The sequence below is a fragment of the Eubalaena glacialis genome, chromosome 13 (assembly GCF_028564815.1).
Source record: "Eubalaena glacialis isolate mEubGla1 chromosome 13, mEubGla1.1.hap2.+ XY, whole genome shotgun sequence".
Classification (NCBI taxonomy): domain Eukaryota; kingdom Metazoa; phylum Chordata; class Mammalia; order Artiodactyla; family Balaenidae; genus Eubalaena; species Eubalaena glacialis.
The window spans coordinates 90708790-90733671 of NC_083728.1; the positions used below are offsets into that span (position 1 = coordinate 90708790).

General features: G+C 37.8%; 1 protein-coding gene across 5 annotated transcripts in view; it reads left to right on the plus strand.

Moving 5' to 3' along the window:
- The window catches only part of RNF216 (ring finger protein 216), a 169325-nt gene that overhangs the window by 2148 nt on the left and 142295 nt on the right, over positions 1–24882 (plus strand). For all 5 annotated transcript variants that reach the window (XM_061208521.1, XM_061208522.1, XM_061208523.1 and 2 more), the window contains exon 2: positions 17659–17794. In XM_061208521.1, the coding sequence (XP_061064504.1) occupies positions 17728–17794 (67 nt within the window). In that variant the 5' untranslated portion in view covers positions 17659–17727. The remainder of the gene's footprint in view (positions 1–17658; positions 17795–24882) is intronic.

Below are 24882 nucleotides of genomic sequence, written 5' to 3' on the forward strand. Positions count from 1 at the left end.
AAAATAACTTACCTAGTTGCAAAGCTTGTAAGGGTCAGAGCTGGGACTTGAACCCAGTTTGGCTCCAGAGTTCATGCTCCTAATTATCCTGCTATATCTGTGAACTTCTTGTTTGTTCAAGAAGTTCTTCTGGAGTATTTACTTTTGCCAGGCTGTGTGCTATGTCCTGAGGCTATGGGAATGAACGTTTTTTAGCAGAGGAGATAGATATTAATCATAGCTTCCTAAATTGTAGATTATCATTGTGGTGAGTGCTTTGAAGGAGTGAGAGGTGTGTGAACAAACACTGGGGTTAGTCCAGAAAGGTTTTTCTCTGAGGAGGTGACATTTAAGATGAGGAACTGAAGGATGAATACAGTTAATTTGGTCAAAGAGAGGCAGTGAAGAAGAGTAACCCAGCCAGAGAGAAGAGCCTGAAGTGGAAGGCAGAAGCATGGAATGTTGAAGGATCTAAACCATGGTCTCTGCAGATTAGTGAATAGGGGGAAGAGGTATGAGGTGGGGCTAGCTATGTCAGCAAGGGCCATATGAGGCAGTGTTTCACAGGCCATGGTAAGGATTTTGGTTCTAACATGATGAGATCTGTGGTTTTTAAAAAAAAAAAAACAACTCAGTGCTATATGAAAATTTATCATAGAGTGTAACGTGTAGACAGTATTGGGATAGAGGGGACAGGATATCACGAGTTCACAGGATATCACGAGTTCACAGTATCAACTGTAAAAATATCATTGAAAACATTGATTTCTCCCCTTTGTGGATGAGGATATGCTTGCTCATCCATCCCAGTTTCTTTTTCTTTTCTTTATTTATTTTTTAACATCTTTATTGGAGTGTAGTTGCTTTACAATGTTGTATTAGTTTCTGCTGTATAACAAAGTGAATCAGCTATATGTATACATATATCCCCATATCTCCTCCCTCTTTTGTCTCCCTCCCACCCTCCCTATCCCACCCCCTAGGTGGTCACAGAGCACTGAGCTGATCTCCCCATGCGATGCAGCTGCTTCCCACTAGCTATCTATTTTATGTTTGGTAGTGTATATATGTTCATGCCACTCTCTCACTTCGTCCCAGCTTACCCTTCCCCTTCCCCATGTCCTCAAGTCCATTCTCTATGTCTGTGTCTTTATTCCTGTCCTGCCCCTAGGTTCATCAGAACCATTTTTTTTTTTTTTTAGATTCCATATATATGTGTTAGCATATGGTATTTGTTTTTCTCTTTCTGACTTACTTCACTCGGTATGACAGATTCTAGATCCATCCACGTCACTACAAATAACTCAATTTCATTTCTTTTTATGGCTAAGTAATATTCCATTGTATATATGTGCCATATCTCCTTTATCCATTTATGTGTCGATGGACACTTAGGTTGCTTCCACATCCCAGTTTCTGAACCAATTTTCAGTTGACAGTTGAGGAAAAATCTCAATGTTATATATTAAACTCTGTAGCTTCCCCACCGAAAATTTTGAATAATTTTTGGTTTAAAACCTTTTGTATTGTAGAAAGATACTGATAGCAGGATTTTTAGAGCTCTTTTAAACTGCTTAAGCTCCAGACTAATTGTTTGCATATTATCTGTAATTATGGATGCTATTTTGCCTTAGTTTTTTTATTTTGTTTATGTATTGAAATTAATATGCATTGCATTTTCTTATTCTGAACTCATTAGCTTCCTTGTTCTTTCTTAATAATATCACCATCCTCCAGTCACCTGATCTCAACATCGAGGTCAACTTTGACTCCTTGTTTCCTCATGCCCTTCATGGCCAATTACATACAAAAATCCCATTGAATCTAACCTCTGTGGTCAGTATCTTGTATCTTTTCCTCCCTCTGCTTACTGTTACCTTTAGTTCAGACTTCACTGGCTCTTGCTTCCTGGGTTTCCTGCCACTAAATTACACACTGCAGCTAGGTTGATTTTCCTAAAGCACAACTCTTTGCATTGCTTCCCATTGGTTAGAAAATAAACTTAGAGCTCTGCTTCACTTACCTGTTAGCAAACCACCTCCAAGCCTGGTGAGTTAGTATAACGGTTTTATTTGTTGGCAGTTTTTTGAGTCAAGAAATTGGGACGGGCTCACCTGGGCCTTTTTTTTTTCCCCCCCACATGCTGTCAGCCGAGGTGGCTGGGACTGGAGGATATACTTCCAAAATGGCTTCTTTATTCATACGCCTTGTCTGAGACTGCTGGAAGACTGGGTTCAGCTGCCCTTTCCCTCTTCATGTAGTGTCAGGGCTTTCCATGTGGTCTCTCCATCAGGGTAGTCAGACTTCTTACATGGTGACTATGGGTTTCAAGAGCCCTAGATGGAAGTGCTGTTCTCTTAAAACTAAGCCTGGAACTGGCAGAGCATTGAGTTTAGCTTAAATATTGCTGTCTCCACTAAGCCTACCCTGACTACTTGCCCTCTCTCAACTGGAATAGTCTCTGTATTGCACTAATGGGTTTATACTTTGTAGTATACTTAATTGTGTGCATATTTTCTCTCACTGATGGAAGTTCTTTGAGGCAAGATCCATGTTGGATTTTCTTTGTGTTCCCCATGATGCATAACACAAGTTCTTTTATACCATGTGGTGAGCCTGCAATAAACATTTGCCAAACTCTTTTAATGTATTTTAATTTTAAATGTTAATGTAAATAATACCAATTTAGTATATAAAAATATAAGGAAGCAAAAAATGTAAACCTATTATTTAGAAATAACCATTATTAATTTTTCTGTGTTAATTTAATATTGATTACATATTAGTACAGGATTACAAAGAATGGCTAGCCAAATGTTAAGACGAGAAACTAGTATTTGAATTAAAAGCAATAATCATTTATAGACACTTAAAAAAATATGCTAGGAAGAGGTTTTGTGGGTGCTGATATGACATGGGCATGTCAGCTTCTCTCAGCCTGTCCTGGCTCTTCTTTGCCCACCTTTCCCTAGAACATTCAAAGAGTTAACCCACTAAATTTGAAACATCCTTTATTACCCCAAAATCAGTGTTGCAGAAGTGATGGGCATATTTTTGGAGATTACTCTGGAAAACAGGAACACCACAAAACCCCAGGATCATACAGTATTATATTAGGAGCATCTGGAAGGAAAAGTGGAGAAGTGACATGAATAGAAGAATTGAGAAGAAAATGATTTGTTAGAGACAGAGCCAAGGACCCTGGTCACAGGGAAGCAAAGATGCAATTTCGGAAATAATAAAATTGTGTGAGAGAACCATGGGTGATTCCCATCTTTTCCCGACTTCCTTTGTTCTCCAAATTTTCTATAATGGTGTAATACTTTATAACTGAAGAAAATCATGATAAACTTATTGTTGTCATGTAAGCCATGTTCCTTGACTCTGGTTGTATATGGCTATGATGAAGAGCTCCAGTCTCTGGCAGAAGAGTATGTTTTTGGAGCCACTCATTCATTCAACAACTGTGAGACTCTGGAAGTACAGTTATGAGTAAGACATAGTCAAGGGCATATGGAGAAAACAAAATGCGAACTCCTTCTCATCATGTGTTGATTCATTCATACAAGGAAGTGAAGGGGATTAAAAAAAAGATCATTAGGACAGTTGTGGGAGGTGGAAGAGAACATAGAAGAATGGTCATCCAATTTTCTTAAATTCTTATAGTATTACTACATAAGATTCTCCACTAGTAATGAAGTGATGAAATATATCCTAATTTTAGGTTCTAATTTGGAAGCATTAATTGGTATATTTGACTATAGAGTATAATCATAAATGTGTAAATGATTATTTGTATAATTAAAAGCAAGAGGTAAGAACGGAAATATTCTTTTTTGGGTGGCATTTCCTATTTCTGAACTCCACTTTGGTGTCTGATCAATAAGCGAAAAGACATACATAGCTTCTTGCTACTTCCAAAGGGAAAACGAAGTTTCTTATAGAAGGAAGTAGAAGTTTTACTGTGAATAGTTGTAATACTAATGAAAAGTAGCTTGGAAGAGGAGAATAAAGTTCTCTCTCCACCCCCCTCCCCCCGTTTGGTTGTATTATCAACATATTATTATTATTAATAAACACTGTGCATCTGCTGTTTCCATTTCACAGGTAATAATAATAGTCATAATGTGACGCTTACTATTTGCCAGTCATTATGCTAAACACTTTATATATGTTTAACTCAATTAATTTTAAAACAACTGTTTTAAACTGTCATTTTAAAACAAATGACAAAATAACTGTATTGCCATTTTACAAATAAAGGAATTAGGCTCAAGAGATTAAGCAGTTTATGCATAGTCACTGATTCACTAATTGGTGAAACCATGGTTCATACTTAGGCAATCTGCTCTGAGCCCAGATGAGAGGACTGAATGTCAGGGAATTAAATGACCTTTACAGAGAAGCTAGTCAGGAGTAGAAATTTCATCATCAGACTTCTTTTTTCACTGCAGCTTGGGGCCACTGTACTTGCCATTCATGAGGAATCTTGCTTTTAAAGCATCACTAGTAATCTGCTTAACTACAAGCTTGACAGTCTAACTAAATTAGATATAAAATAAATCACATTTTCCTTTGATTTCCAGTGTAAAATTGAAGGAACCTAGTTATGGTAAAAGAAGAAATAAGCTTGGTTATTGGAATTAAGTGTTCAAAATGCTTTTTTTTTTTAATTAATTAATTTTTGGCTGCGTTCGTTGGGTCTTCGTTGCTGCGCAGGGGCTTTCTCTAGTTGCGGCGAGCAGGGGCTTCTCTTGTTGCAGAGCACAGGCTCTAGGCGCCCAGGCTTCAGTAGTTGTGGCACGTGGGCTCAGTAGTTGTGGCTCACGGGTTCTAGAGCACAGGCTCAGAAGTTGTGGCGCATGGGCTTGGTTGCTTCGCGGCATGTGGGATCCTCCCAGACCAGGGCTCGAACCCATGTCCCCTGCATTGGCAGGCGGGTTCTTAACCACTGCGCCACCAGGGAAGTCCCAAAATGCTTTTTAAAAATTGTATTTGATGGGACTTCCCTGGTGGTCCAGTGGCTAAGTCTCCATGCTCGCATTGCAGGGGGCCCAGGTTCGATCCCTGGTCAGGGAACTAGATCCTGCGTGCTGCAGCTATGACCCGGCACAGCCGATTAAATAAATAAATATTTTTTTAAAAAATTGTATTTGAAAGAAAAGTACTTGAATAGGTGCAGTTGAAATTTGATACCAGAGCTCTTTCCATTATACCATGCTATTTATAAATATCAATAACATCATTATTGTTATTTCAAGTAAGATACTTAAACTTATGCTTGGATTTATAATTTTTAAACATTGAGATACTTTTGTTCAGTTATACATACCAGAAAGTTATGTTGTAATACTTAAACATAGTTTTGATATAAAATTTTATAGTATCTTAAGTTGGAAAAATGATGACATTATTTGATTATCTCTTTATAGACATCATATAATAAGCCAGGGTCTGGGGCCCACCTCCTCTGAAGTACATGATTTCTCACAGGAAGGCAAAGAAAATTGAGATTTTCTTAGAGAGGAAGAAAAACCTTGAGTGGGTAGGTTACAGATAGGATCTTGGAACTAAAAAGCCACTGTAGCAGTTATAATTGTCCCCCATTGGTTCTTACTTATTGATTTTCATTCTTGTGATGTCCGTCAGAGTAAAGCAAGAAAATGGTTCCAAAATCAAACTACAGAAAGAAATAAAAGCAATAATCCTCTCCTCTTGACCCCCAAATACTGTTTCACAGAGGCAACCACTCTTTTTTCCCCTTAGGGTGACTTTTTTCCCTCTAAGTTTTCCATTGTTAAATACAACACACACACAAAGAAATTTCACCCCAAACAGCTAAGTTTAGGCCTATGCCTAAACTTTATCTAAATGGAGGCATTCAGTATATATTCTTTTATTTCACCCATCCATTGTGTTTTTTTTGTTTGTTTTTTAAAGGAACCATTTTGAGATATGTCAGAGCACACGATTCTTTTTTTTTTTTTTTAATTTTATTTATTTATGGCTGTGTTGGGTCTTCGTTTCTGTGCGAGGGCTTTCTCTAGTTGTGGCAAGCGGGGGCCACTCTTCATCGCGGTGCGCGGGCCTTTCACTATCGCGGCCTCTCTTGTTGCGGAGCACAGGCTCCAGACACGCAGGCTCAGTAATTGTGGCTCACGGGCCCAGTTGCTCCGTGGCATGTGGGATCTTCCCAGACCAGGGCTCGAACCCGTGTCCCCTGCATTGGCAGGCGGATTCTCAACCACTGCGCCACCAGGGAAGCCCCCATTATGTTTTAAGATCCATTCATATTGTGTGTGACTATAATGTCTTGATTCTTGATGCTGTGTATGTTTCAATTGTATGAGCATACCTCAGTGTATTTGTCCATTCCATCATTGATATGAGTCCTTTTCAGTTTTTGGCTGTTAGGAATAGTGCTGCTGTGAACATTCTTGTGCATAGACCTGGTGCGTATAAGCGTACATTTCTGTAGTACAGATTTTACAGTGAATTGTTGAGTCTTCCAGGATTTATATTTTCCACTATAAATGATTAAGTATCAAGGATTCTTTTTTGCACAGTTGTGGTACCAATTTCCTCTCCTACCAGTAGTACTTGAAAGTCCCCATTGCTCCAAATCCTCAGCAACACTTGGTCATCAATTTTCAGGCTTCTAACAATCCTTATGGGTATGCAGTATCTCATGGGAGTTTTTTGCCTTTTACAAAAAAAACAATATATAAAACATGTATGGCTTAATGAATTATTATAAGGTGATTATATGTACTACTTAGGTCAAGAAGTAGATCATCCCCAAGCCTCCTCTATGTATGCTGTCCTGAGCATAATTAATTCCTTCCCCCTGAAATTAACCATTAGTCTGGTCATTTTCTTGTATTTCTTTATGGTGTTTTCACCTGAGTGCATCCCTATATCTTTTAAATCTAGGGTTCCTCTTCCATTCCTTTTCTTTTTCCTTATAATTTATCTGTTCTTGAACCTGAATCATTTGACCTGTTAGTTTCCCAGAGCCTAGATAGGTGTTTGTCAGGCTTAAAAAAAAAAATCATTCCTCCCTGTAGAGCCTTTTTAGACATTTTTTTCTGATTCTCCCCCATTAAATACTAAGGAATAAGATTTTGTTGGGTGGGATTGAATTTGGGAGGATGACAAACCATTGTAATATATAAGATCTTTTTACCCCCTTGCAAAATTGCCCCCATTGAGAATACCTGATCTAGATGGCATACTTAATGGTGTAATTTAAAAATTTCGTTTTTCAGATAGCCTCTATTCTAAAAATTAGGCTGTGTCCAGATCTGATTGTCTCTGTCAAGACAGTAGATAGTGTTCTTTCCTCAGCAGGCAGTTATGTCTTATTGTCTCTATGATGTTAGCAGTCAATGATATTCAATGTCTAGGTCCAGTAATTTTTTTTTTTTTTCCGCTTGTGGGATCTTAGTTCCCCGACCAGGGATTGAACCTGGGCCACTGGAATGAAAGTGCCAAGCCCTAACCACTGGAATGCCAGGGAATTCCAAGGCCCAGTAAATTACTGAGGATTGCAAAATGGTGATATTTTAATTGAATTTTTAAATTAATACTAGAATAATTTTATAAAGAAATGATTTCCTCATCTACTATTTGGTTATCCAGTGATATAGTTTATATAGAAAAGGCAAGAAAATGCCTGATTCTTTGCCTTTGTTTTACCAGTTTTAAAGATAATGTATTGGTTGACTATCATCTTTTGAAAATGACCTTTTAAAAAAATTATGAACACTTTCATTTATACATTTTCCTAAGATGTTTGTACCATATCAATTATTATCTTTACTGAAGTTCAAAATGTTCCATCTTTTGCCAGTGGAAGCCTCTTCAGGAATTTATTCTGACAGGATTCAGTCTTTGATAAGTAGTCTTTGATAGCTTCCTCGATATGTGATATGACAAGATGTTCCATGTTCATTTTGTATGATTCCTGCCCCAGACTTGGAATTAGTAATTTGTCCCAAAAGCCTTCATCTCTTTCAATGAGAAATAGTATTTCAAATAATCTGGGCGCTATGGATGTTCATTGCTACAAGCAGGTCTTGTTTGAAAACTTTTTTTTTTTTGGATGGAAGTAATATATTTTACAAGTTTATACTAATATTTATAATTCAAATTTAGGACTACAGTGGTTTTACTTAACTTACTTTATTGCTTCTATATTATAATTCCTTTTTTCCACACTAAGAATCTTGATTCTCAAGGACACAGGGATTGATAGAATTAGAATATGCTATAACTTTGTTTTAACACACCCAAAAGTGTCAAAATGAAAGTCTCAGAATGTCACCACCAACATGATTAAACAACTTTAAAATTTTTCATATGCTTCCCTTTTCCATAATTTTTATAATTGTACTGTATCATTCAATCTTAGTTATAATTTAATCTTAGTACTGCAAGTAATTATGTATTTCATGTTTACCACTAATCTTTGTGTCAGTGTCTCTCTAGTCATTTTGGTTGCCTGAAGCTTGCTTTTCTGTTGATTCCTCAGGAAAATCTTGTAGGAAGTTCTTTTGTACATTGTTAAATTTGTGCACTTTTTCCTTAAAATAAGTTTTGCTGGATATAAGATCTATGGCTCACGTTTTTTTTTAAAGTATCTTAATCTGTTTTCAGGTGTCTTAAAGCATCACTGTAAAAATCTGTTAATAATCTTAATTTTTTCTGTTACAATTCTCAAGCCCAGATGCTAAAGGATTTTTTTCTTTCTTTCTTTAAAGTCCAGTAATTTTACTAGAATGTGTCTTGATGGTTGTCATTCTGGGTTGCTTTCCTTGGGTATGTACTGTGCTCTTTTGAAATGTAGCTTTAACATTTTTACTTTAGGAAAGTTTTTTTTTTTTCAGTTACAATTTTTTGTGTTTTCTTCCCTTTCAGTTTATTCAAGAGCTCCTTTATCTCTTCATTTTTCTATTTAAAATTTTCCTTTCACCTTTCAATTCTCCTAAAGCAGTATGTGTTGTGTTTATTAACACTTGTGTTTCTTCTAATTTAGTCTGCATTCCTAAAACACTTTATTTAATTTCTGTTTCTTTCCTGAGATATCACTTCATTTCTGAGTTTTTCTAGTTCTGATTTATGTTGTTGTTTTATGTCTTATATTATTTTCTTAGTGTCCCTTAGGTTGTTATATCTTTCTGGCATGTTATGGTTTATAGGGATGTTTTGCTTCTTGTTTTTCTTACACCTTTGTATGAGATTTGACATCAGTTCTTTTCTTTGTTAATTTTTACTGAAATTAGCTTTTTTGGACTTTTTAAAAATTTTTTATTGGAGTATAGTAGATTTACAATGTTGTGTTAGTTTCAGGTGTACAGCATAGTGATTCAGTTATACATATACATATATCCACTCTTTTAGATTCTTTTCCCGTATAGGCCATTACACAGTACTGAGTAGAGTTCCCTGTGCTATACAGTAGGTCTTTATTAGTTACCTATTTTATATATAGTAGTGTGTGTATGTCAATCCCTGTCTTCCAGTTTATCCCTCCCCACCCGCCTTACACCCTGGTAACCATAGGTCTGTTTTCTACATCTGCAGCTCTGTTTCTGCTTTGTAGATAAGTTCATTTGTACCCTTTTTTAGATTCCACATATAAGCAATATCATATGATATTTGTCTTTCTCTGTCTGACTTCCCTCAAAAGACAGTCTCTGGGTCCATCCATGTTGCTGCAAATGGCATTATTTTGTTCTTTTTTATGGCTGAGTAATGGTCCTTTGTATATATGTACTACGTCTTCTTTATTCATTCCTCTGTTGACGGATGCTTTCTTGGACTTTCAGGAGATGTAGTTTAGGATAACTTTTTCTAACTTCACAGAGCTCCCTCTTCATACAGTGTTCAAAATATGGCAGCTTGCTTTTTGAGACTTCTTGATTCTGTTCTCTATGTTTATTTAGACCTAATTTCTCTTTCCTTTGTCTCTATCTTACTCAGTTTAACTGTTCCCAGCATTTTCTTCTCATAGGGCTGTGTCCTGCCAGGGAGCCCTGGTTGATGAGTTTCGAAACTTCATGGGTCCTAGACTGCTATATCTTTTTCAGATCTTACAGGGTCAGGGCCTCCTTGCACTTACCCACTATTGAATTGAGCAAAACTGCTTCGTAGTATTAGCTCCTTTCTCAGATTGGCCTGCGTGCTTTCCATTGAATTCCTGTCGGTTATTTGGGGTTATATATTGATACTATGCTCAGGTTTGAATGGTACCCTGTGCTTTCTGAGGCACCAGTGATGCATCAGAAATTGTGTGGCTCTTGGTGGTTTGTCCTCATGTGCTTGCACTTTGGAGTTTGTGGAGACTCCTTTGTTTTGTCTTGTTTTTTTGTAAACTGGAATTTTTGTAACCATGGAATTTTTTTCTGTTTTTATTTGAAAATTTGGGGAGATTTAAAAGCTATGGTGCCGGGGCTTCCCTGGTGGCGCAGTGGTTGAGAATCTGCCTGCCAATGCAGGGGACACGGGTTCGATCCCTGGTCTGGGAAGATCCCACATGCCGTGGAGCGACTAGGCCCGTGAGCCACAGTTACTGAGCCTGCGTGTCTGGAGCCTGTGCTCCGCAACAAGAGAGGCCGCGATAGTGAGAGGTCCGCGCACCGCGATGAAGAGTGGCCCCCACTTGCCGCAGCTAGAGAAAGCCCTCGCACAGAAACGAAGACCCAACACAGCCATAAATAAATAAATAAATAAATAATAAAGCTCCCTTCCCATTCTTAAAAAAAAAAAAAAAAAGCTGTGGTGCCACCATTACTGCCATCTTCCCAGAATTTATTTATTTATTTATTGAATTTATTTATTTATATTTGGCCGCTTTGGGTCTTTACTGCTGCGCACGGGCTTTCTGTAGTTGCAGCGAGTGGGGGCTACTCTTCATTGTGGTGCGCAGGCTTCTCATTGCGGTGGCTTCTCTTGTTGCGGAGCACGGGCTCTAGGCGCACGGGCTTCAATAGTTGTGGCTCACAGGCTCTAGAGTGCAGGCTCAGTAGTTGTGGTGCACAAGACTAGTTGCTCCGCGGCATGCGGGATCCTCCCGGACCAGGGCTTGAACCCATGTCTGTCGCACTGGCAGGCGGATTCCTAACCACTGCACCACCAGGGAAGCCCCCATTTTTCTTTTAAGTTGTCTGATTCTTCTTTTCTTTTTTTTTTCTCTATTTTCAGTTAACATGTAGGAGTTCTTTATATTTTCTGGATAGGAGCCTTTGTTATATGTATTGCAAATTTCTTTTCCCAGTGGCTTGCCTTTTCACTGTTAATAATTTCTTTGGTGAACAGAAGTTTTTTGTCTTAATGTACAATACTTCAGTCTTTTCTTTGGTGGACAGCCCTTTTTATTTCTTGTTTAAGATATCTTTTCCAGCTCCGATTTGTGAAGGTATTTTCTTATGTTATCTTTCAGAAACTTTATTATTTCACCTTACCATTTAAATCAAGAGTTACCTAAAATTGTTTTCGTCTAAGGCATGAAGAAGAGGTCTAGTTCTTTGATCTTTCCTATCCTCCCAAAATATAGTTTTCCAGTACAGTGTCATATAGTTTAAAAATCATGTTTTTCTACTGCTCTGCAGTGCTGCTTTTGTCATAAATCAGTCGTCCATATGTGAATGAATCTGTGGACTCTGTTCCATAGGTCTATTTTTCTCTTCTTTTGCCAATACCACATTGTCTTAATTACTGTAGCTTTATAATAATGAGACTTAATATCCAGTAGTATAAATTCTCCATGTTTTGTTTTTGTTTATGAATGCTTTACTTATTCTTGGCTCTTTGCATTTTTCTGTAAGTTTTAGAATCATCTAGTACATATCCATTTTTTAAATCTGACTAAGGCTGTCTTAAACTTGTAGACCAATTTGGGGAGAATTGACATCTTTACAAACTGGAGTTTTCCAACCCACAAATGTGGTATGTCTCTCCATTTATTTACTCTACTTTAATTTCTCTCAGTGATGTTTCAGTTTTCTGTGTAGAGGTCTTACACATTTTTCATGTGTTTATCCCTTGTTATTTGATTGTTTTTGATGCTACTCTTCTAAAATGTCTTTTTTTCTAATTGTTTCATACTAGTTCATTTTTTGTATATTGGCCTTGTATCTAGAGATTTTGTTATTCATTCATTCACTTATTCCAGTGGTATCTCTGTGTACAGTTACACATACAGATATACATAATTTTGTTCTCTTGTAATCTTCTAGTATCTTTATTGTTTTCTCTTTCATGTAATCTATCTGGAATTGATGTTGATGGGTGGTATAAGGAATGTATCAAGGCTCATTTTCTTCCCATATAGATATCCACTTGGCCCAGCAATGTTTATTGAAAAGGCCATTCTTCCCACTGCATTTCAATAACACCTTTGTTTTTATGTGGGTGACCAGGTGTATGTGGCTCTGTTTCTGAGCCCTCTGTTCTATTTTTCTGTCTTTGCATCAGTACCACAATCTTATCTGCAAATAATCCCACTTTTATTTCTTCCTTTCAACCTGATATTTTATTTCTTTTTATTGCCTGACTACTTGCTACAGCCTCCAATACAGTGCTGACAAAAAAATGGTGAAAACTCTCCTCAGTTTCAGAGAGAAAGCTTTTCAGTGTTTCACTCTTCGGTGTGAGGATTGCTGTAGTGTTTTTGAAATGGCTTTAATTAGATGAAGGAAATTCACTTCCAGTACCAATTTGCTGAGAGATTTTAGTTGTGAATAGGTGTTAATTTTGAACACTTTTTTTTTTTTTCAATTGCAGTGACTATGTAGTTTTCCTTTATTCTAGTAATGAACGTTGCATTGCTTTGGTTAGGATTTTTCATTTGTGTTCATGAGAGATTCTAGTCTTTCTAGTAATGTTCTCATCATCATTCAGTATAAAAATTGTGGTAGCCTCGTAAAATGATTTCAGAAATAATGTTTGCTGTTTTTCTGTTCTCTGAGTTTTTGTAATACTAGTTACATTTCTTCCTTAAATGTTTAGGAAACTTTACTGGGCTTGCTGTATTCTTTGTGGGAAGGTTATTAATTATTTATTCAGTTTATTTGATAGACATCTATTGAAATTTAATTTTTTTTGTTCAGTTGTGGTAAATTGTGTCTCAAGGATTTTAATTCAATTAAAATTTCAAATTAAGTGGTATAAAGTTATTCATGGTATTTTTTATATTGTGGAGTCGGTAGTGATGTCTTTAATATTCCAGATGGTGGTAATTTGTGTTTTCTCCCTTTTTTCCTTAATCATTCTTGATAAAGGTTTATCAATCTTATTAATATTTTTAGATTTTTTGGTATGTTATTAATGTTTTTAGAGAAACCTTTTTGCTTTGATTTTTCTCAGTTTTATGTTTATAATCTGTTTCAATTTCTACTTTTACAAGTTTCTTCTGTCTACCTTTTCTGGGTTTAATTTACTGCTCTTTTTCTAACTTCTTGAGATCAAAGCTTAAATCAATGATTTTTGGGTTGTTTTTTCTTCTCTAAAGTATGCATTTGGACCTGTAAATTATCCTCTCAGCACTGCTTTAATTCCATCCCACAAATTTTGATGTGTTTTGTTTTTATTACTTTTCAGTTCAGTCAAAATAGTTTCTAATTTTCAATGTAAATTCTTTTTTAACCCATGGGTTGTTTAGGTTGCTTTATTTCTAATACTTAGTAATTTCCAATTTATTTTTCTTTTACTGATTGTTGTCATACAACACATGCTGTATGATTTCAAGCCCAGCAAATTTGTTGAGGCTAACTTTATGGCTCAGCATGTAGTCTGTTCAGTAAATGTTCCTGGTGCATTTGAAAATGTGTATTCTGCAGTAGTTAGGTGGAGTGATCTATAAATGTCAGTTAAGTCAGCTGTTTGATAGTGCTGTTCAAGTCTTCTGTCCAGCTGTAGGTGTGGATTTGTCTTGTTTCTTTAAGATCCATCAATTTAAGCCATATATATTTTGAAACTGTGTTATTAAGTTCATACAGGTTTAACGTTGTTATATTTTCTGTGAGTTGACCTTCTTATCTGGATGAAATCTCCCTACTTGTCTGTAATAATACTTGTAATATCCATTTTGTCTGATATTAGTACACTCATGCAGTTTTTTGTGGGTTTTGTGAAGAGCAGGGGGATAAAATAGTTAAAAAGAGAATTTCAACAGAGAACTAGAATTTATTTTTAAAATTCAGATGGACTTTTTTATTGACGTATAGTTGCTGTACAATATTATATAAGTTATAGGTGTACAATACAGTGATTTGCAATTTTAAAAGGTTATATTCCATTTATAGTTATTATAAAACATTGACTATATTCCTTGTGTTGTACAATCAGTATATCCTTGTAGCTTATTTTATTTTATTTTTTATTTATTTATTTTTTAAATTTTATTTATTTATCCATTTATGGCTCTGTTGGGTCTTCGTTTCTGTGCGAGGGCTTTCTCTAGTTGCGGCAAGTGGGGACCACTCTTCATCGCGGTGCGTGGGCCTCTCACTATCGCAGCCTCTCTTGTTGCGGAGCACAGGCTCCAGACGCGCAGGCTCAGCAATTGTGGCTCACGGGCCTAGTCGCTCCGCAGCATGTGGGATCTTCCCAGACCAGGGCTCGAACCTGTGTCCCCTGCATTGGCAGGCAGATTCTCAACCACTGCGCCACCAGGGAAGCCCTGTAGCTTATTTTATACCTAATATTTTGTACCTTTATTTCCCCCATCCCTATATTATTGCCCCTCCCCCCTTTCCTGTTACACTGCTTTGTTCTCTATATGTGTGAGTCTCCTACTTTTTTGTTACATTCAATAGTTTGATGTAATTTTTAGATTCCACATATAAGTAATACTTTACAGTATTTGTCTTTCTCTGTCTTATTTCACTTAGCATAATGCCTTCCAAGTCCATTCGTGTTGCTGCAAATGGCAAAACTGTGTTCTTTTTTTTTTATGGCTGAGTAGTATTTCACTGTATAAATACACCACATTTTCTTTATCCATTCATCTTTTGATGGACACTTAAGTTGCTTCAGTATTTTGGCAATTGTAAATAATGCTGCGGTGAACATTGGGGTGCATGTATCTTTTCGAATCAGTGTTTTTGTTTTTTTCAGATAAATACCCAAGAGTGGAATTGCTAGGTCATATGGTAGTTCTATTTTTAGTTTTTTGAGAAACCTCCATGCTGTTTTCCATAGTGGCTGCTCCAGTTTATATTCCCACCAACAGTGTACGAGGGTTCCCTTTTCTCCCCATCCTCTCCAACATTTGTTATTTGTGTTCTTTTTAATGATGGCTATTCTGACAGATGTGAGTTGATATCTCTTTGTAGTTTTGATTTGTATTTCCCTGATGATTAGCGATGTTGAACATCTTTTCATGTGCCTGTTGGCCATCTGCATTTCCTCAGATGGACATTTTATAACTAAAAACTACAGTATTTGAAATTAAGAACTTATTAGATGAGTTGTTTATGTTTGATGTTTGCTTTCTATCCTTTTACTTTAAATATTTCAGTTTTCTTGTACTTACAGTGTTTATCTTGTAAAACACACTTAGTTGGGTTTTATTTATCCATTCTGATAATCTTTGCCTTTTAATTGTAGTAGTCTGTTTATGTAATATAATTTCTGATACAGTTGAATTATTTAAAGTTGTATAGCATAATGATTTGACTTACACTGTGAAATGATTACCGCAATAAGTTTAGTTAACATCCATCCATATAGGTACCAAAAGAAAAAAGAAAAAAATTTTTTCTTCCTATGATGAGAACTTTTAGGGTTTACCTTCTTAGCAACTTTCAAATGTACCAGATAGCAGTGTTAGCCTTAGTCCCCATGCTGTACATTACATCCCTAGTACTTGTTTATCTTATACCTGGAAGTTTTACCTTTTGACCACCTTCATCCAATTCCCCCACCTCTTGTAAACACAAATCTGATCTCTTTTTCTGAGTATTTTTTTTAATAGTTTTGGGTTTTTTGTTTGTTTTTAGATTCCACATGTAAGTGAGATCATACAGAATTTGTCTTTCTCTATCGGACTTATTTCACCTAGTATGCTCTCAGGGTCAATCCATGTTGTCTCAGATGTCAGGATTTCCTTCTTTTTTGTAGTTGAATAGTATTCTATTTTCTTTACCCATTCATCTGTCAGTGGACACTTAGATTGCTTTCATGTTTTGGCTATTATAAATAGTGATGCAGTGAACATGGCAGAGCAGATATCTTCAAAGTATCAAGATATTTCATTTCCTTCAGATATATACTCAGAAGTGGAATTGCTGGATCATGTCATAGTTCTATTTTAAAATTTTTGAGGCACCTCCATATTGTTTTCCTTAGTGGCTGTTCCAACTTATAATCCCACCAACAGTGTACAAAGGTTCCCTTTTTTCCACATCCTGCTAGCATTGTTATTGCTCATAACAATGAGTTTTTGAATGAATGATAGCCATTCTGACAGGCAGAGGTGATTTTGATTTGCATTTCCCTGATGTTTAGTGCTGTTGAGCACCTTTTAATATACCTGTTGGCCATTTGAGTATCTTATTTGGGAAAATGTCTATTTAGGTCCTTTGCCCATTTTTTAAAATTGGATTATTTGGGGTTTTTGCCATTGATCTCTGTGAGTTCTTTATATATTGTGGATTTTAGCACCGTATTAGGGGTTATGATTTGCAGATATTTTCACCCATTCCATAGGTTGCTGTGATTGAGTTTTTAATTTTACTTTTTTTTATACATATATATAAAAATTTATTTATTTATTTATTTATGGCTGCTTTGGGTCTTCATTGCTGTATGAGGGCTTTCTCTAGTTGTGGTGAGTGGGGCTACTCTTCATTGCGGTGCGCAGGCCTCTCGCTGCGGTGGCCTCTCTCGTCGTGGAGCACAGGCTGTAGGCGCGCGGGCTTCAGTAGTTGTGCACGTGGGCTTAGTTGCTGCCCGGCATGTGGGATGTTCCCGGACCAGGGCTCGAACCTGAGTCCCCTGCATTGGCAGGCAGAATCTTAACCACTGCACCACCAGGGAAGCCCTGATTTTACTTCTTGAAAAATGTTTTTTAGTTCCTTTTTTTAATTTTTCCGGTTTAATTTTACTTTTTTAAAATATACGTCCTGTCTGTTTTTTGATCCTTTGCTGATCTTTTGTGTGTTCTTTTGTATGTTCTTTTGCAGTAATAGTTTTTTTATTTCCATTTTTTTTCTTCTGTTAGGGTTTTATTTATTTATTTATTTATTTTATATAAGCTGCTATAGATACACGTCTTTATTTTACTTTATTTTATTTTTTTGATTGCACGGGGTCTTCATTGTTGTGCGTGGGTTTTCTCTAGTTGTGGCAAGCGGGGAGCTTCTCTTGTTGTGGAGCATGGTCTCTAGGCACGCAGGCTTCAGTAGTTGTGGCACGCGGGCCCTAGAGCGCAGGCTCAGTTGTTGTGGCACACGGGCTTAGTTGCTCCACAGCATGTGGGATCTTCCCAGACCAGGACTTGAAGCCGTGTTCCCTGCATTGGCAGGCGGATTCTTAACCACTGTGCCACCAGGGAAGCCCCTATTTTTCTTTTTAGTGGTGTTTTCACGATAGGCTTAGAATGCTACTTTGATCAGGTATGTGGGAAGAGTTTTGATATTCCCTTATTCTTAATTTTTTTTTTTTCTTTTTCAGACTCTTTGGAACAGGTAGTCACCATGTTTAGATATTAGCAAGCACATAGGTGTATGTCTGCATTGGAAAATGGCAGAGGGAAACAACAATGAAGAGGTAATTCACTTGAACAACTTCCACTGCCACCGGGGACGAGGTAAGTGTTCTCACTTTCTCTCTTTCATCATTGCTTTTTCCCTTAGTGTTACAGTTATATTGTCTTTGAAATGAATCTGTTCTGCACCATGTAAAACCCAGAGACGTTTCGTTTTTAGATCTCAGGACATCAGGTTTAAATGGACTCGTCAGACTAGAATTGTGTGTCAAATGGTGATTCCTGCTGGCATGAATGAAGTTTAAGAATCTTCTATCACAAGTAGATTAGATCTTAAGGGGTAGGAGTATGGGAACTGTGGTAGTTCCTCAGTTTTTGAAGGAATGGTGATTGCAGAGGAGTGCTCCTCCAGACCTGTACATTCTGAAAGTACTGAATCTGCTGCTAAGCACTTCTGGTCCCTCATACAATACTTAATTTCGTTTTTGCCAGAAGATTCTGGTTTAGCCTTACAAGGAATTTTAGGATGTGTATTCTTTGACTTTACAGTTTAAAATTGGGGGAAATTCATTGATTCATAAAGGGAAGGGAGCCTACATTTCTCTAAGATTCTTAAATGCATATGAAATTTCCTATCAGATCGTAATTCACCGTTACATCTAGACTAAAAGGAAAAACGTTATGCTGATGAGTAGGAAAAGATCATAAGTATAAATTCCATGGAAAAAGTTATACCATTTTTTGTGTGTTTTCCCGTTGATAATATTTTGTGCTTATGAAAAAGTTTTTTTTTTTTCCAGCAGAAGGTAAATTATATATATATGGTTTTCAGATCATTTAAAATTGAGCAAATTTTATTAAGGAAATAAATTGAGAAAAATAAATTTGTTTAAGCTATGCAAATTATGAAAACAAAAGAAATACTGAGTTTTTTAGGATTTTATTAATGTGTATTCTAACTTGGTAGTGACTGTAGCCATAATTTATTGTGATTTAAGAAGTTTTAAATCCTACCTGTAATTTGTACGTATGATCATTTCCAAATTTTCTGAACATGTATATCAAATTAATATTGTGATTGTTTTTTTAACTGGGTCTTAAATATACTTCAACAAAGTTTCTTTAAGAGCAACTAATTTCTTCTGGGAAATCATCAGCTTTAGAGGTATATATTTCTGTTGGACACGTTTTGTGTATTTTGCACCCATCGTGAGGAATTTTGTCGTGAGGAATGTGTGAGGAACTATACACATTATAAGTGTATAGTTAAGTGAGTTTTGAAAAATGAATATACCCATATAACCACCACCTCAATCATGATGTAGAACATATCCAGAAAGATTCCTATATGCCCCTTTGCAGGTAGTCCTCACCCCACTCCTGAACTAAGGAAACCACTGATTTGCTTTTTGTCACTATACAGTTTCATATAAATGGAATCATACAGTGTTTACTGTTTGTCCTGAATTTTTCTGCACAGCATAATTTTTAGATTCATCCATGTTGTTGCATGTATCAGTAATTCAATCCCTTTTAATTACTGAATAGTATTCACCTAGAATTCTATATCCGGTGAAGATAACCTTAAAAATAAAGGTAAAATAGGGCTTACCTGGTGGCGCAGTGGTTGAGAATCTGCCTGCCAATGCAGGGGACACGGGTTCGAGCCCTGGTCTGGGAAGATCCCACATGCCGCGGAGCGACTAGGCCCGTGAGCCACAATTGCTGAGCCTGCGCGTCTGGAGCCTGTGCTCCGCAACAAGAGAGACCGCGATAGTGAGAGGCCCGCGCACCGCGATGAAGAGTGGCCCCCACTTGCCGCAACTAGAGAAAGCCCTCGCACAGAAACGAAGACCCAACACAGCCATAAATAAATAAATAAATAAATAAATAAAATTTTTTAAATACATAAAGGTAAAATAAGGAAAGGTTAAAAGTACAAGAATTAAAAAAAAGATACATTATGCAAATAGTAGCCCTCAAAACAGAGCTGTTAAGTCTATATATTATCAGATAAAGTAGACAATCCAGCCAGAAGTGTTAATAAAGTTAAAGAATTCTGGGAAAGATAGAGTCTGGGAAGATAGAACAATTCTAATCTCTACAGAGTAGTAATATGGTATCAAAATATACAAAGAAAAAATTGACAGAACTAAAAGGAGAGTTGGACAAATCTACAGTCAAAATGGGAGATTTTAACATGTTTCTTTCAATAACTGAGAGAGACCAAGCACACAGAAACATTTGTATGAATATGGAACACTGGAAGAACACGATCAACAAACTTGACATAATAAACATATATGGGATTGCCACTGTACTCGGGACAGATCCCGGTGGCTGAAACCCTGTCTGCTGTCCAGGCCGCGCACCAGGTGTTGCTGTCTCTAAGCTGAACCTGGTCACCTTTTTTGAGCAAAGAGCCCTGGGATGTGAAGAAAAGGAGACAACAGTCATACACCCAGAGTGTGAGTACAGAGAGACCTTCAAGATGGCAGAGGAGTGAGACATGGAGATCGTCTTCCTCCCCACAAATACATCAAAACTACATCTACATGTGGAACAACTTCTACAGAACACCTACTGAATGCTGGCAGAAGACCTCAGACTTCCCAAAAGGCAAGAAACTCCCCACGTACCTGGGTAGGACAAAAGAAAAAAGGAAAAACAGACAAAAGAATAGGGTCGGGACCTGCACCACTGGGAGGGAGCTGTGAAGGAGGAAAAGTTTTCACACACTAGGAAGCCCCTTCACTGGTGGAGACGGGGCGTGGGGGGGGGGGTGGAAGCTTCAGAGCCACAGAGGAGAGCACAGCAACAGGGGTGCAGAGGGCAAAGTGGAGAGATTCCCGCACAGAGGATGGGTGCCGACCAGCACTCACCAGCCTGAGAGGCTTGTGTGCACACCCGCTGGGGTGGGCGGGGGCTGGGAGCTGAGGCTCAGGCTCCGGAGGTCAGATCCCAGGGAGAGGACTGGGGTCGACTGCATGAACACAGCCTGAAGGGGGCTAGTGTGCCACAGTTAGCCGGGAGGGAGTCCAGGAAAAAGTCTGGACCTGCCTAAGAGGCGAGAGACCATTGTTTTGGGGTGCGCAAGGAGAGGGGATTCAGATCACCGCCTAAACGAGCTCCAGAGACAGGCGCGAGCTGTGGCTATCAGCGTGGACCCCAGAGACGGGCATGAGACGCTAAGGCTGCTGTTACAGACACCAAGAAGCCTGTGTGCGAGCACAGGTCACTGTCCACACCTCCCCTCCCGGGAGCCTGTGCAGCCTGCCACTGCCAGGGTCCCATGATCCAAGGACAACTTGCCCGGGAGAACACACGGCGCACCTCAGGCTGTTGAAACGTCACACCAGCCTCTGCCACCGTGGCTCGCCCCACATTCTGTACCCCTCCCTCCCCCCGGCCTGAGTGAGCCAGAGCCCCCTAATCAGCTGCTACTTTAACCCCGTCCTGTCTGAGCGAAGAACAGACACCCTCAGGTGACCTACACGCAGAGGCGGGCCCAAATCCAAAGCTGAACCCCAGGAGCTGTGCGAACAAAGAAGAGAAAGGGAAATCTCTCCCAGCAGCCTCAGGAGCAGCGGATTATATCGCCACACTCAACTTGATGTACCCTGCATCTGTGGAATGCCTGAATAGACACCCTCATCCCAAAATTGAGGCGGTGGACTTTGGGAGCAACGATATATATATTTTACTCCTTTTTCTCTTTTTGTGAGTTTGTATGTGTATGCTTCTTTGTGTGATTTTGTCTGTATAGCTTTGCTTTTACCAACTGTCCTAGGGTTCTGTCTGTCCTTTTTTTTTTTTTAACTTTTAATTTTTTTATTTTTAATAATTATTATTTATTTTTTATTTTAATAACTATTTTATTTTATTTATTTTTTCTTTCTTTCTTTCTTTTTTTCTCCCTTTTCTTCTGAGCCACGTGGCTCACAGGGTCTTGGTGCTCTGGCTGGGTGTCAGGCCTGTGTCTCTGAGGTGGGAGAGCCAAGTTCAGGATGTTGGTCCACCAGAGACCTCCTGGCTCCATGTAATATTAAACAGCGAAAGCTCTCCCAGAGATCTCCATCTCAATGCCAAGACCCAGCTCCACTCAACGACCAGCAAGCTACAGTGCTGGACACCCTATGCCAAACAACTAGCAAGACAGGAACACAACCCCACCCATTAACAGAGAGGCTGCCTAAAATCATAATAAGGTCACAGACACCCCAAAACACACCATCGGATGCGGTCCTGCCCACCAGAAAGACAAGATCTAGCCTCTTTCTCCAGAACACAGGCACCAGTCCCCTCCACCAGGAAGCCTACACAACCCACTGAACCAACCTTAGCCACTGGGGGCAGACACCAAAAACAGCGAGAACTACAAACCTGCAGCCTGCGAAAAGGAGACCCCAAACACAGTAAGTTAAGCAAAATGAGAAGAGAGAGAAACACAGCAGATGAAAGAGCAAGGTAAAAACCCACCAGACCAAACAAATGAAGAGGAAATAGTCAGTCTACCTGAAAAAGAATTCAGAATAATGAGAGTGAAGATGATCCAAAATCTTGGAAATAGAATGGAGAAAATACAAGAAACATTTAACAAGGACCTAGAAGAACTAAAGAGCAAACAAACAATGATGAACAACACAATAAATGAAATTAAAAATTCTCTAGAAGGAGTCAGTAGCAAAATAACTGAGACAGAAGAATGGATAAGTGACCTGGAAGATAAAATAGTGGAAATAACTACTGCAGAGCAGAATAAAGAAAAAAGAATGAAAAGAACTGAGGACAGTCTCAGAGACCTCTGGGACAACATTAAACACACCAGCATTTGAATTATAGGGGTCCCAGAAAAGAGAAAAAGAAAGGGACTGAGAAAATACTTGTAGAGATTATAGTTGAAAACTTCCCTAATATGGGAAAGGAAAGAGTTAATCACATCCAGGAAGTGCAGAGAGTCCCATACAAGATAAATCCAAGGAGAAACACTCCAAGACACATATTAATCAAACTATCAAAAATTAAATACAAAGAAAAAGTATTAAAAGAAGCAAGGGAAAAACAACAAATAATATACAAGGGAATCCCTTGTATGTTAACAGCTGATCCCCTTGTCAGGTTAACAGCTGATCTTTCAGCAGAAACTCTGCAAGCCAGAAGGGAGTGGCAGGACATATTTAAAGTGATGAAAGGGAAAAACCTACAACCAAGATTACCCAGCAAGGATCTCATTCAGATTCGATGGAGAAATTAAAACCTTTACAAACAAGCAAAAGCTAAGAGAATTCAGCACCACCAAACCAGCTGTACAATAAATGCTAAAGGAACTTCTCTAGGCAGGAAACACAAGAGAAGGAAAAGACCTACAATAACAAACCCAGAACAATCAAGGAAATGGTAGTAAGAACATACATATCGATAATTACCTTAAATGTAAATGGATTAAGTGCTCCAACCAAAAGACATAGACTGGCTGAATGGATACAAAAACAAGACCCGTATATATGCTGTCTACAAGAGACCCACTTCAGACCTAGGGACACATACAGACTGAAAGTGAGGGGATGGAAAAAGATATTCCATGCAAATGGAAATCAAAAGAAAGCTGGAGTAGCAGTTCTCATATCAGACAAAATAGACTTAAAAGACTAATACAAGAGACAAAGAAGGGCACTACATAATGATCAAGGGATCAATCCAAGAAGGAAGATATAACAATTGTAAATATTTATGCTCCCAACATAGGAGCACCTCAATACATAAGGCAAATGCTAACAGCCATAAAAGGGGAAATCGACAGTAACACAATCATAGTAGGGGACTTTAACACCCCACTTTCACTAATGGACAGATCATCCAACATGAAAATAAGGAAACACAAGCTTTAAATGACACATTAAACAAGATGGACTTAATTGATATTAATAGGACATTCCATCCAAAACCAACAGAATACACTTTCTTCTCAAGTGTTCATGGAACATTCTCCAGGATAGATCATATCTTGGGTCACAAATCAAGCCTTGGTAAATTTAAGAAAATTGATATCGTATCAAGTATCTTTTCCGATCACAATGCTATGAGACTAGATATCAATTACAGGAAAAAATCTGCAAAAAATACAAATACATGGAGGCTAAACAATACACTACTTAATAACCAAGAGATCACTGAAGAAATCAAAGAGGAAATCAGAAAATACCTAGAAACAAATGACAATGAGAACACAGCGACCCAAAACCTATGGGATGCAGCAAAAGCAGTTCTAAGAGGGAAGCTTATAGCAATACAGTCCTACCTCAAGAAACAAGAAACATCTCAAATAAACAACCTAACCTTACACCTAAAGCAATTAGAGAAAGAAGAAGAAAAAAACCCCAAAGTTAGCAGAAGGAAAGAAATCATAAAGATCAGATCAGAAATAAATGAAAAAGAAATGAAGGAAACGATAGCAAAGATCAATAAAACTAAAAGCTGGTTCTTTGAGAAGATAAACAAAATTGATAAACCATTAGCCAGACTCATCAAGCAAAAAAGGGAGAAGACTCAAATCAATAGCATTAGAAATGAAAAAGGAGAAGTAACAACTGACACTGCAGAAATACAAAGGATCATGAGAGATTACTACAAGCAGCTATATGCCAATAAAATGGACAAACTGGAAGAACTGGACAAATTCTTAGAAAAACACAACCTTCTGAGACTGAACCAGGAAGAGATAGAAAATATAAACAGACTAATCACAAGCACTGAAATTGAGACTGTGATTAAAAATCTTCCAAAAAACAAAAGCCCAGAACCAGATGGCTTCACAGGCGAATTCTATCAAACATTTAGAGAAGAGCTAACACCTATCCTTCTCAAACTCTTCCAAAATATAGCAGAGGGAGGAACACTCCCAAACTCATTCTAAGAGGCCACCATCACCCTGATACCAAAACCAGACAAAGATGTCACAAAGAAAGAAAACTACAGGCCAATATCACTGATGAACATAGATGCAAAAATCCTCAACAAAATACTAGCAAACAATCCAACAGCACATTAAAAGGATCATACACCATGGTCAAGTGGGGTTTATCCCAGGAATGCAAGGATTGTTCAATATATACAAATCAATCAATGTGATACACCATATTAACAAATTGAAGGATAAAAACCATATGATCATCTCAATAGATGCAGAAAAA